Source organism: Phragmites australis, chromosome 5, assembly GCF_958298935.1.
Source record: "Phragmites australis chromosome 5, lpPhrAust1.1, whole genome shotgun sequence".
NCBI lineage: Eukaryota > Viridiplantae > Streptophyta > Magnoliopsida > Poales > Poaceae > Phragmites > Phragmites australis.
This window is the reverse complement of record NC_084925.1, coordinates 41,341,686-41,355,497: the sequence shown is the minus strand read 5'-3', so window position 1 is coordinate 41,355,497 and position 13,812 is coordinate 41,341,686. Positions and strand designations below refer to the sequence as shown.

The 13,812-nt window shown below is 46.9% G+C and overlaps 1 protein-coding gene and 1 long non-coding RNA gene across 3 annotated transcripts; one reads left to right on the top strand and one right to left on the bottom strand.

The window, feature by feature from the left end:
* Window positions 1–8,817: 8,817 nt before the first annotated feature.
* On the top strand, window positions 8,818–11,789 carry LOC133919731 (ADP-ribosylation factor-like protein 8c). 2 transcript variants are annotated; one of them, XM_062364220.1, is made up of 6 exons: window positions 8,818–9,026; window positions 10,114–10,195; window positions 10,282–10,314; window positions 10,399–10,520; window positions 11,178–11,339; window positions 11,453–11,789. In XM_062364220.1, the coding sequence occupies exons 1-6, from the start codon at window positions 8,989–8,991 to the stop codon at window positions 11,568–11,570; spliced, it is 555 nt and encodes a 184-aa protein (XP_062220204.1). In that variant the 5' UTR covers window positions 8,818–8,988; the 3' UTR covers window positions 11,571–11,789. The 2 variants fall into 2 exon arrangements, with proteins under 2 accessions (XP_062220204.1, XP_062220205.1); XM_062364221.1 differs by having other exon boundaries at window positions 8,823–9,026; window positions 10,130–10,195.
* Window positions 11,790–12,689: 900 nt separating this feature from the next.
* On the bottom strand, window positions 12,690–13,812 carry LOC133919732 (uncharacterized). Its single transcript, XR_009909962.1, has 2 exons — window positions 13,586–13,812; window positions 12,690–13,322 (listed from the first exon to the last, which is right to left on the bottom strand). It is a non-coding gene; the product is annotated as an uncharacterized LOC133919732 (long non-coding RNA).

Below are 13,812 nucleotides of genomic sequence, written 5' to 3'. Positions count from 1 at the left end.
TTACACATCACCTTCCATGTTCCACCCGACATCAAGGATTTCACCACAGTCACGGAATTCACAACCATCAAGGAATCATGGTATATGAGTTATTGTTGATAACAGTAATCTTGTCTCCGAAGAGAAGTGTTTTAAAAGCGACATCTCCGAGGAGATGTATTCAATCCTAAGCATGCTAGATATCAAGACATCGTCCATCGTTAATATAATTAACAACAGGTATTCCTAGGGTGATATGTATTCTGGATGATGACATGTATGGCATGGCAGTGTTGATAGGGTTAACTACTACAAGTAGTTTGAAAGAAAATGCAATATATAGCACATGCGATAATAAGTCCGATTTTAGTTGATCATGTATATTATTCGAAAACATAGGTTCAATATGATCAAGGAAATAGGACTTGCCTTCTTCGGAGTTTTCCTCGAAGTCTTGGTTAAAATCCGGATCTCCTTCGCTCTTGACACTTCCTGCGCAGAATTCGCAGAATTCTGGGTGTTCTGCAATTACGACTACGATCAGTAACGTGCTAGATTAGCGATGAATCAAACAACACCAACGAAAAACCAAATAGTCTCTAATAGGCATTAAAACATGATAGACGTGTGGAGCTCGATTTTAGATGAATTTCGGCGAAAGAATCGCCGAAATCGGAGTTGAAATGGATGAGCTATGGCGTTCGGAATATTTGTTGGAAGGGAAATCCTAAAAATCAGATAATGCTACTATTCCGTGGACTTGGTTCGCAATTCTGTGGACCGAAGAAGCTGTGAAGGGAGGGTTCACCGTGGACCCTAGGCCATAGACTTGGTCTATGGACCGGTGGTGAGCCGCCCGGCCGGTCCACCGTGGACCAGGGGCTGTGGACCGGCCACCTACCCGGGGGAAAAGGGCCCACTGCCCAGGGGCAATCCGGCCAGGGGATAAGGATAAGGGGCCGGTTCCCCCCCCTTTTCCGTGCGTTGGTTCCCAGAGAGAGAGAGAGAGAGAGCCGGGGAGAACGAGGGAGAGGGAGAGCCGGCGAGGGGGAGAAGAAGACCGGCGCCGGAGGGGAGAGAGACAGCCGACCGCGGGGATCCACCGGTGGAGCTCGCCGGCGATGAGGCCCCGGTCTAGCGAGCTCGGCGAGACGGCGTGGAGCGGCGGTTGGCCGGCGGAAGAGAGAGAGTCAGCCGGCGGCGACCCTCGGTGGCGGCGGCCAGGGCAGCCACGGCGTCGGGCCAGCGCAAGGAGGAAGGGCGCCCGGGGTTCTCGGCGACGGCGGCAACAGCGGCACGCCACTGGGCGGCGGGCCTGCGGCTGGGCGGCACGTCCCGAGGCGCGGCAGCGGGGCGGCGCCCGGAAGCTCCGCGACGGGGCGGCGGTCGGGAGCCCGGCGACGGGCAGCACGCCGAGAGCTCGGCGACGGACATCACGCCGGGAGGCAAAGGGTGATGGAAGAGGGGCTCACCGGTGAAGGACGGCGACGGCGGGTCGGTGGTTCCGGCTGTTGTTTGGTTGGTGTGGGTTCTGCGTGGCGTGGGGAGGGCTGTGATGCTGGTGTGTGTGGTGTTTGTGCTGGGGTCGTGCAGGGGGGAAATGGAGAGCAGAGAGGGCACCGGCGAGTGTGCTGGGCCATTTGTAGGCGGAGGGACCCCGGCAGGCCGGCGTGGCGGAACAGGGAGGGGCATGGGTGGCTGGGTTGGACGGTGCCGGCCATGAGAGAACGGGGAGAGAGGGAGTAGGTGGTGGCCGGTGAGTTGATTGAGGTGATCGGGCACGGATGACTGATGCTCGGGGTGGGTTGGTCGGTGACCATAGGGGAGAGAGAGGGATGAGATTTGATGAGAGAGAGATCGGTGTGATCTGTGGAACTGATGTATTTTGAATTGTGAACTTTGATATGTATTAATGCAATTGTATTTGAATTGAGAATTGGAATTGTATGATTCAAGCGAATTGGGTTGGATTGAATTGGAATAACTTCAATTGGAGAACTTGAATTTGCAATATGGCTTTGGATTAAGATCAACTTCAATTTAATTGAGGTTGACTTAATTTGGTCCTCTAGCTTTTGGTAATAGTTGGAATCCCTGAACTTGGATTTGAATTGGAGCTGATCAGAATCTAAGAGTGAGTTTGGATTGAGAGGCATTCAATTCAAACCCTCACCCAAAGAACCGTAAAACCATTGATGCATGCTAAGCAACCTAATGCAGTGCTCATGTTTTAACTAGCCTTGATAAATCTTGGAACATCTACTAAACTTAGCACGTTCAACATGTATGAGTGTGTATGTACGGGTATATATACACATCCCTGCACCTGTTCCCACATATTTAGTTGTCCTTAAAAATATTTAATTTGGAGCTAATTCTGCAATTATACCTTAAGCTAAACACAGGGTGTTACAGCAACCTCTATAACGCAGGATCAATACATAAAAACTATGTAATTCTACTTTATTTCTTACGATTCCTAATTTTGAGTACAGTAGATCTAATCATATATTATACTTTCGTACATATGTCTAGATTATGCTTTAATGATATAATCATATCAGTTTATCGATTTATACTTATAAATTATTTATAGATTAAATTAAACCTAAATATGTGTTATTTTTCAACCTGCGCTGCATTTGTATCAGCTGTCGGTGCCAGTAGTTGCCCGGTAAGTCACCGGCGTCGCGCGGCCCAGGATGCTTGGCTCGCCGGCTTCCAATGGGCACGCTACAACCTGATGTGCCTCGACCCGATCGGCCGGAGGACGGCGAGACAGGGAGCTTTGGCGAAAGCTACGCGCCCGTCCCATCGGCCTCTGTAAAAGCTAGGTACCTGCCCCGCCATTTGTTGGTGGCCACTGGCCACAACACTTTTACTCGCGCGAGTGTTTCGCCCCGTCCCTTCCGATCCCATGGCGTGATCTCAGCGCTGCGTAATGGCTGCGTGCCACCGATTCGTCCGTAGGAGACTCGTGTCAGTGACCGATTTGTTCTTCGAATTGATCTGCAAACGCTCGAATATATAGCGTACACGAGAGCTCGACAGCTCAATCGAACGTTTCTGAACAGACGCTGATTACACGTAGGTACGTACGTAGCGTATGTACATGCATCATACCTCATCATACCTCTCGAGCATGCATGCATATCTCGTATCTGTAAAGAACAGGGCACATAATTCATATCCCAAGCAACAGATCCCAAACACTGCAAAATGGAAATAACAACTCAATGTAACCTACAAGTATCAAATACCAATGCACAGCGCAGGCTACCATGATGCGTACGAATTGTTACGCTGAAAAGTCCACTCACGACACAACACATGCTGACATGCATGATGCAGCAGGGCAGCGGCCACGGAGCCGGTGGCCCGGCCGGCGAGCGACGAGCGGCGGGCAGAGCCCCAGGCGTGGCCCTCCACGGCGCGCTTTCGACGGGCCCTTTTTCTCTGGGCGCTCACGGGAGAAAGACTCCAGCCGATCGAGCCGGATATGGCCCAAAATGGCGGTAGCTTTTCCGGGGCAAAGAGAGGGGATGCGTCAGGCGCTGCAATGATGGGGCAACGAACTTGGATCTCGCCGTGCCCGGATGCTCTAATGGAGGATGAGGGCAGTAATATACTGCCACAAAACATGCACAAGCTAGAAAGATTGTTGAGTGGAAGCGTGCACCGTTGCATGCGTCCCCTGCGCCCAAAGCTGCCGCCATCTTTCGTGGGGCGGCCGAGACATGCTAATAGGCAAGTCTGTTCTACATACGAACTTTTTTTACTAAAAAGATGCAGGACCGGGAACAGCCATTGGAACAGGATAAATAGATCTCTTAATAATTTCTTTTAAAATAAATGGTATTATTCTATTTTATCAGTCAATGTACTTTAAAAGTGGATCATAATAAAATGCAACTCAAGACAAAAAAAAAAACAGCGGAAATAGAAGAACTCGAAAGATGCAAATTGAATAGAACAACGCTTTGAAAAATTAAAATCCAAAATTAAAAAATCTAATTGATGGTGGGTCTCACGATTATAATCGAACACTAGATTTCACAGTATAACAATTCATGACTCATCCCTATACAAAACTTAGATCTTGAGAAGAAACACCCAAAGATCAAAACGATAAACACCGGGTGAAGAAATTCTCCAAGATGATAAATAAGAGGCAAGATAATTTAATACCTAATTGTGAACATTTCTACATGAATTTTATGTCTCTAGCAATGAGAAGAACCACTCAAAGAAGGTGGTAAAAATTCAGCTTAAGCATGAAAACGAAAATTGCAATCAAATGATGAAAAACTTGCAAACTTGCAAGAAAATCAATAGATGAAAACAAGAAGGAGGTGAATCCAAGCATGAGAAGGAAAATAAACTTCATTACTTTCTAAGATCAACTCTATTTTCAGCAGATTACAAAGATTTTCATCTCAAAAGCTCTCACCTAGTACATCAACTAAGCACTCATATTCCTCTTCTCTAAAACACTAGCACAAGAATATTGTATAAATAGCTCAAGAGGCTTAAGTGGCTGGTTCCACTCTGCAAAATAGCCCTACCCTCATATTTATAATTCTTGAGAGATTTCTTGGATGCCAAATTTCTCTGTTACCAAAATACCATTCGCTTATAATAGCCTCATACCTAGCACCGAAGTATTTTGGTCTATTTTTCGCTCCGTTTAATAAACTACCGTAACGCCTTCACGACTTAGCTTCGCCTTAACGCAAATTTCACAATGATGTCAAATGGACCCCGTCTTGCGATCTTAATAACCGGCAAGTCTCTCCCGCTCCTAATCTCTCGGGCTACCTTGTCACTTGCACCAGTATCCCTTTCATTTGACTTTGTCAACAAGTCGACTTCACTCATCTCTCATATTTTGCTTGACCTTCACGTGTACTACTAGGATCACATTTGACTTCGTTCGGTCTCCTTGATTATCCGACACTAAGCATGCCGCTAAGCCCCGATCTCACCATCGACCGTCAAGTTGCATCAATCACATGTATATCATAAGATAAGCAAATATATATCTCCAAACCATCTCAATTAATCCAACTCAAGAATCTTTAGTTGTCAACACAACCCGCAGAAATCGTGAATACCGGATGTTCCCGTCATCGGAACTTTTAGTATGTACAATTTTTCTGAAATCAGAGATAAAACTTCTAACATAATTTTCTCTCCAACTTTGATTAGACATTATCATAATTTCAATACATAGTCACTCTTATGCAAACCTAGAAATCATCGAACCAAAACAACAATTTTATCGATCGCTCATCATAAATAAACCAAAACATATTTCAACTTAATTTTTTAAAAATAAATTTTTTAGTATAAAAAGTGAGTACGTAGGTCCCAACCGATGGCCTATTCATGTCATATACTGGCAAGTCGAGCCAACGGGTGACGGGATGGGATTTTCTTCCCACAATTCATAATGATTAGGCGCTAGAGCGATGACCTAGGTGATGAAAAACGGTGGGTGTTGGTGGGGGTAGGGGAGGGGGTTTCCTTCGTCGCCAAGCTTAGAAGAACTCATGAGGAAGGGAGGTCAGCCTGATGAAGTAGACGGATGCAGGTGGTAAGATATTATCGACTACGAGCGATGCTAGGATGGAAGAGCTCTGAGACAAAGAGGTTAACTTGTCTGGGTGGCTATCAAGGATCAGTCGTAGGCAGGCAAGAGGCGAGGGAGCGAGCCTAAGGCAGGAGAGGATGGAGTGCGCACGGTTTAAAAGGCGTCGAATAATGGTCGGCTAAAAAACATTACATTTTCAGACATATGAAATATAGCATCCCCTCTTCTTTCGCCTGAGCCGTCCGTTCACCAGCTTGGCGCTCGGTCACAGGCGCACAGGTGCAGTTTGTTCCCGTAGCGTTTCTGAGCGACCCGCGGCACTGTGGTCGACGGATGTGATCATGTGACGTCCGGCACGGAGCCGAGAGCAGCAGGGCCGGCGCGAGGAATCTCGGAAAGAGCGAGACGTGACACGAGATCTCCATCCGCAAAAGCATCGTCCGTGGTCATCACAGACACAGAGCGAGCGATGCCTAGCTCTGCAAAGCAAGGGAAAGCCTATCATTCGCAGCCAAGTGGCAGCATCATCACGGCGCCATTCGTACACCCGCTACCGCTAGTGGAGTAGTGGGTTTAGGTGGATCCGCCCGGCCCCGTGCTCCATTTCTCATTAAGTACCTTATCCTCCTGTGCCCCAGCATTCCATGCACGATCCATCGATCTCGTCCCCTTTCCTTTTCTCCTCCACTATCATTTCGTTTCATCAAACTACTCCATCCAGCCAGCCGGCCAGGCTAACTTCTGCAGGCTTCGATGCCCTGCCGCTGGGGCCTGTGCCCTGGCCTAGCTACCTGCAGCCTAATGCGGCTAGCTGCAGGTGCCAACGCGCGGCGACCGTGATGCGCACGACGATGACACGTTCCGTTTCTGTGCGTCTCAAGCAAAGCTGCTAACGGGACGCATCAGTAGTACGTCAGTGTAGACGTAGGACGCGCACGCCGCGATCGAGCACTTCTTTTCATGGCAGGATATATGAGAACCAGGGATACGTGCGAGCGGGAAGCGAAAGCGCACGAGAGAACAGCGCAAGGCACGATCGAGCGGCGAACAGGTGTGTTACCGGAGGAGGACGGTCGAAGAAGAGAATGCTCGCACGTTGACGACTCGACGAGCGAGAGAGAAGGGAAGGGCCTTCGCGACGGCGTGAGTCGTTCAGACCGGCGAGTGCTGGATTTCGATCAGCGTCCTTGTGGTGTCCAAATTTGGTACTGCCTTCCAAAAAAAGTTGCATACCAGGGTCAGGGTAGCACGAACGAACCCACCCGGGAAGGAAGGCCCAGTAGAGGTGGGCTAAATTTAGCCCAAAAAGTACCAGTGGGTGGCTCGAATTCGCATCACGCAGGCCTCATTATGGCCCATTGGAATCCCATGGTGTCTTTGAATGCTCGGCCACGATCACACGGGCACCCGTTGTCCTTCTAACCGTCCATAAAATGCAAACTTATCCTCCTAAAGAAACTATTGGCCATGAGATTTCACTTGTAGCGGCAACTAAATCATCTCCGACCACACGCGGATTCACCTTATGCTTATGTCTATGCGCATGACACAAGTTAACTTTTTATTTTTCAGTAATTTATATATTAGTAGCTTATGTGACATTCTCTAACTCATTAAGTATAACACTTAAATCTCTAACATACCAACATGAGATATCCAATTATTTTTGTTATGGGTCTGTCACCGTCTCCAACGTGCTATGCTTGTCCTATTAGCGTTAAGAATAAGGGTGACCGTGGATTGAGTCGGATCGGGATCCCGTGGGTTTTAGACCTGATAGGGGCACGTTCTGATGTAAAGATCGCCCTGTAGGGAGTCAAGTTCAGATTCAGGTTTATTTTTACACCTGTGGGTGCCCATGGATCCCAAAATCCCATGAGTACATGCGTTCTATCCTCCACCTGCTTTCAATCGACTGACACGTACACATGGCATGGCAGGTGTGTGATGTGCCCAGTCCCCTCTTTTGCCTGCCCACGCAGGGCTCGAGGCAAGCATCCGCCACTCCGCTCAACTGTTGTTCCTCATAAACCGTGACACCAAATACGAGACACCCTATCCTGCACAACCCACGTGCACTTCCCTCTCTCTCTCTCTCCCTCCCTCCCATGCACTTGCGTGAAGATGTCCTCCACCCTTGGGAACGAGATCCTTTGACTTTACGGCGAAGTGAAGTCAGATGACTTCACTCCACTGTGAGCTATTGGATTTGAGCTGGACGGTAAGATTTTGATGCTACAGTAATCTGTGAACAATGATTTTACCTGCAATATCTGGTGCGGCAATAAATGAAGACAGGGGCTTACCATTTTACTGTAGTGCCTCTCACGAATTATTGTTACTCTTTGACATTGTGAAGTCAGAGGATTTAGTTTCCCACCCTTGTACCAGCTTGCACTACATGTCTCTTCTCCCGTCCTCTACCCTTATCCAATAGCCATCTGTCGTCGTCACGCCTCGGCCACTTGACGCCATCATCGCGCTATCTCCCCTAGTGGCTCACCGTCACAGTGCCTGGGAAGCCCGACGCCGTTGCCGCCCAGCTGCTTGCCATCACACCGCCTGGGTCACCCCAACGCCGTCGCCGCCCAAAACGGCTCGCTATCATAGTGCTTAGGAAGCCCGACGTTGTTGCCGCCCAGCTACTTGCCATCACACCGCCTGGTCGCCCCGACGCCGTCGCAGTGCCTGGGAAGCTCAACGTTGTCGCGGTGCTTGGGTCGCTTAGCTGCTTGTTGTCGTAGCCCATGGGTCGTCCGACGTTATCACCGTGTTGTCGCCGTGACTGATCTAGATCTAGCATCGGCCGACCGCTCCTCCTAGCGGATCTCGAATTTGACATCTGATAAGTATTTCGAAGCTAGATCAGATTTACTATCTCAAATTTCAGAGATACGTTTTCACTCCATTCATTCTCTATCTGACCCGTTACCACCCTTGTCCGGAACAGCGATGCCACCAGTAAACGGCAAGGGGTGCCTTTCACACAGTGTCGACGGAGCCGCAGAAGGACGCGATGCCACGACGGACTGTTCTGTTCCTCGCCTCGTGATGCGAGCGGTACAAGGTTTCAGGCCGGCAGACGACAAACTTCGTGGGACGGGCCACGTCGCCACCGCGGGATCGATACATCCATCGCAACTGATCGCAAGAATCCACGGCCGATGCCGTCCGAAACGGATCGCATCGGGTTGCTCCGTCCACGGCCCCGCTCGCTGGGCCAGCCTGAGCCAGCCCGCCCAGCCGCGCAGATCGGGACACGTCGGCCTTCCTGCACCGCACCGCACCGCATCGACCTCGGTCTCTCGTCCCCGTCTCGTCTCCTCCCCCTCGCCTTCCTTCCGTCCTCCGCTCCAACCGCGGCTTCCCTCGAGAGATCCGGCGGGCGCCCAGGGTGCGGCTACCCTTCGCGCGGCATGGGGCTCTGGGACTCGCTCCTCAACTGGCTCCGAAGGTTGGTGCCGGGCTTTCACTTGTTCTTTTCCTCGTCCTTTTCGCTCCAAAGACGCCTCTTTTACGTGGAAATCCCGGCCTTGCTACTGGTCCCAGAATTTCGATGTGTTTCGATTTGGGCAGGAGTAGGAGTTTTCTCGGGATTGGATTGGATCGGGATTCCCTGTGCGGCGAGGTGATGCGGCGAGTTTGTGAATTGGACTGTGTGCTCTGAGCAGTTAGATCCACGCTAGATCAAGCTAATGTTTTGCACACGCGTTTAAGGTGGCTCTGGCAATGGCATGCTAACCCTGGTACATCTTGATGCGGTCAGGATAGCTGAAGGCTAAAGAGCATCCAATTTGGAGCATGGGATGAAAATAGTGAACTGTATGGTTTGATGAGGAGTGTTTTTGAGAACATTACCTATCTCTTTGTAAATTCAGGCCATTTAGTGCCTATGATGGCAATATAGTTCAATTTTACTCTGACCCCGTCTAGATTGAAGATGAATAGATGATAAAGCTTCCTAAGTTTAAACAATATGTCTGAAAGAAGTTTAAATTCCATTTTTGAAAGACTGCATACAGTCCGCAGTGCGAATGGAGGCTTTCATGGTTAGGTTCTGTTCTAAACAATCTTTCCTGCTCTTTGGAAAGTGCTTAATTGCGAATTTTGGTTTGTCCAACTCATATTTGGTGAATTAGTTTTCAACTTGCCTCTGAGGCCGCTAGTCTGCTTGAGATCATTTTTTGTTACCCTGTTTAATCTGAGCGGTTTGCTTATGCTATATGGGATTCTTTCTTGTCAGTGATTGGCTTTTGTTTTAACTGTCAGTAACAACGTTTTTAGAAGGTGTCAGCCTTACTCTGCTAGTGTAAAATTAGGAGACGTGCCAAGCTTAGCTTTTTTTTCCGAAGCGGAACAAAGTCCCTTGCTCACACCGGGGATCGAACCCGGGTCGCGAGCGTGGCGCCCTTGCACCTTGACTGTCGGGATCTCGCATCAGGTCGCCAACCTTAACTATTATGTACCATTATGTTGGCTTTGAAGCATTACGTATCAAATCATCAGAATTCTACTCAGGGCAGTAATGTTTCCTATTACAGCTTGTTTTTTAAGCAGGAGATGGAACTCTCCCTAGTTGGGCTGCAGAATGCTGGGAAGACATCTCTAGTCAATGCCGTTGCTGTATGCATCAACTCTCACAATTTAAGATATATTATCATGTTTGCTGTGATGTTTTGATTTTAATTCATGGCTGCTGTGCTTCTCAGACAGGTGGCTACAGCGAGGACATGATTCCAACTGTATGTACATACACCACTTCTTGTGATATCCTGAATACTATTTTGGTTATCTAAGTGATCTGAAATACTCATCTGCTAAAATAGGTAGGCTTTAATATGCGGAAAGTCACCAAGGGAAACGTCACAATTAAACTTTGGGATCTTGGTGGGCAACGGAGATTCCGGACTATGTGGGAGCGCTACTGCCGTGGAGTTTCTGCTATTCTGTAATTCCTGCTTTTCTCAAATATTTTATATTGTGTATATTTGATATTCAATTTTGTGATAATAAGGTAGGGCGAAGTCATAAACCAAATAACTCCCAATTGGAGCACCTTTTGCTGTTATTCATTTCGTAAAGATAATCCTCTGACAGCAGCACAACACTAGACATGTTTATGCATGTAGAGAGGAGATAGTGAAGTATAGATAACCGTATAAGTATGTACTGTACTAGATATGTTTGCTTCCCTTACCAGCAGTCTAGATACATTTTCTCTGCATTCTTTTGCCCATGTAGGATCATTATATTGAGTTGGAAACTGACACATACTGGAACATTGGTAGTTATGCTAAACTCCCAATGCGGTGTTGGTGCAATTAGTGCATTGACTGTTAAGTGACGCTATATCCAAGGAATTCAGTTACATTTACAGGGCGTATTCTCTAATGCATGTATTCATTTTCTTTATTCGCTTGAAATAGTAGATCTACATCTTTGGAAAACAGAAACCATGTTGTTTGTTGCTGTATTTATCATGTTCTCTTCTGAGCGTATGACTGCTGGATGCATGATGCTTGTTACCCAGATATTTTTCGGTTCTCTAGCTTAACTGTTTAACATGGATGCATTATGATCTGTTATTTTTGTCATTTAATTGCAGATATGTGGTGGATGCTGCTGATCGAGATAGTGTTCCAATAGCTAAAAGTGAATTGCATGACCTGTTGACGAAACAGTCTTTAACTGGGATTCCCTTGCTTGTCCTTGGCAACAAAATTGACAAGTCAGAAGCGCTTTCAAAACAGGCATTGGTTGACCAACTGTGAGTTTATTCTTCTTCGATATGGGATTAGCTATTACTGAAAAAACTTACCGGATCATTCTTCCTCCTTTCTGCATGATATTTCAACTGAAGTGCTCTTTCTTTGTTTTTAGGGGATTGGAATTTATAAAAGACCGTGAAGTTTGTTGCTACATGATCTCCTGTAAGGACTCTGTGAACATAGATGTCGTCATCGACTGGCTTATCAAGCACTCTAGAACAGCAAAGTAGGGTTTTTTTGTGTGTTTGTATCACTTGATGCACGGTGATTTGAATTTACCTCTGAGTCCCCACTCCCCAGTGTCCTGGTCCACAAGTTAAAAGTGACCACCTTGTAATCTATTAGCTCTTTGGCGTCGCCGACAAACAGTATGGTGTCTAGCACTTGAGCATCAGAACCTTGTATTCCTTTGTAAATTCCTTGAATCTTTGATTATTCTTTATTGTGGATGTCGAATGTTTTTTTCTTTCTCTGCGCATGTCAAACTGGCCCTATGTCGAGGCAAAAAATGTATTTATCAATTCAGGAAGAGTAAAAGTTCATATCCTAATATCCCAATACAAATTGTTAGTAAAGTCGGTCCAGTTCTTTTTAGTAAATTATCCTGAGTTCCTGCACTCCTTATGAGTTTTTCTTTGTTTTGTTTTTGAAAAGAACCTCCCGAGTTTTACTATATGCATCTAAGGCAGCTGTAAGGGATTCTCTATTTCTCTCCATCCAAATATACTGTCTCTATTTCTCTCCATCCAAATATACTGACCACATTGATGAAAATGGGCTCATAAGAACCTTGACACAGTGAATCATTTGAAGTCAGTCCAAGCATCAGCTTTACAGCCACATTTCTACAACGCAAGTCATATTCCAATTGCTATAGGAGTTTTGTAGAGTCTGACAGGAATTTCCCACCCTCTATTTTGTAGATTATTCAGCAATGGAAACGTGTACAAATGCAAGACAACAGGCCGGACATTCCGGCTTGCGAGGCCCTTAGTTTAGGTAACATCGAAGCCTGAAGCGAAAAGCGACCGGTTCACCGTGCTGCATCCGGTCCAATTCTTGGTTTCGTACCTCTGAAACCGTCAGAACTCAGAAGCAATATCCGTCTCCACTACCTTGGCTTCGAACCAGCTCCTCAGCTCTCGCGGCAACACGGCAGGCCATCTCGGTGTCAGTAACATTCTCAAGGAAACCTGACAAGTTTTGCAGCACCACATTCACGACTGGTCCCGGAGGCTAATTGCTGCGACTCATTTGAATTGGTCTGCGGCCGGTTACTTCAGAGGAGGTCTGCACTTTTTACAGGCATTAAGAGGCACACAGAAATTACTAGCAAACACATGCAAAGCTAATAAATCATATGTATTCCAGCACGAACAAATGAACCAAAAATTGTACAGATGACAGTGAAGAAGTGCAATTAGCAGTTACAATGATCAGATACGACAGATTAATTAGCTGATCGTATTTAAGGGGTTTCTAACCAGACTGAGCAACGATCTGAATGAACCCGAATAATTTTATCGTGAAGAAGACGAAGTGGAAATGGGTTATGATGTCTCAGTTTCAAGAGAAACTGCTGGCAAACATCACACATGAACCCAAAAATGTGGTCAGCAATCAGAATCAAAAGAAGAAACTCTATGACAAGCTCTTGCCATCCAATGCATGCGCCATAAGATTTCTAGTCAGACGGCTCAACAATTAATGCGGCAGACTGAATCCAAGATTTGGCCTGGATTGGCAAGAAGATTAGTGTAAACTGAATCCAGAATTCGAGCCGACGATTTTACAGCAGCTAGATCCTTAGCTCAGTATTCAGTGCCTTATCATCGTGACTTTCGTTCATGTTCTTTGGATTTCCGGAGTTCCATGGCTGTTCCATGTTGCCGAACGGTTTTTTGCTTCGCGCGGAACTGCTGGGAACGCGTCCATTTTAGCAGGAGATTTCTCTCTGTGAGGGTAAGGCATGCTGCATTCTCCTCCCTGCAAGAAGCAAATGAAAGTACAAACAATTGCCAAGTCAGATTCAGCATAAATACAATCTGATTGTTTCATTCATCGGGATACTGCCCATACCGCCCTATCTCCAAACCGAGATTACTTGCATTTGCTGGAGACCTCAAGCCGTATATCTTGTGAAGATATGCTTGCATAAGGAATGCTTTTTTTTTTAAACCAAACGCATCAGGAGTGTTATGTGATTGAAAAGAATAGTGACATGAATTAGCAGAGCTCAGTGCACCTGCCTTAGCTTGCGACGTCTCTCCAAGAAGCGGGCTAGGGATGTGGTCCTTTCCGGTATAACTTCTGCGGCAAGAGAACAGCACGCAGTAAGATAACATCTCAGCAAGTGCGATACTATAGAAATGTGGAATGACATATGAGAGCTTGCTTAATTCGCTTGGTTAAGTCGGTCAGAATCTTCAATGAGTAGAACTGTAGACCTAAATTACAGTAATCTCTAGGAGC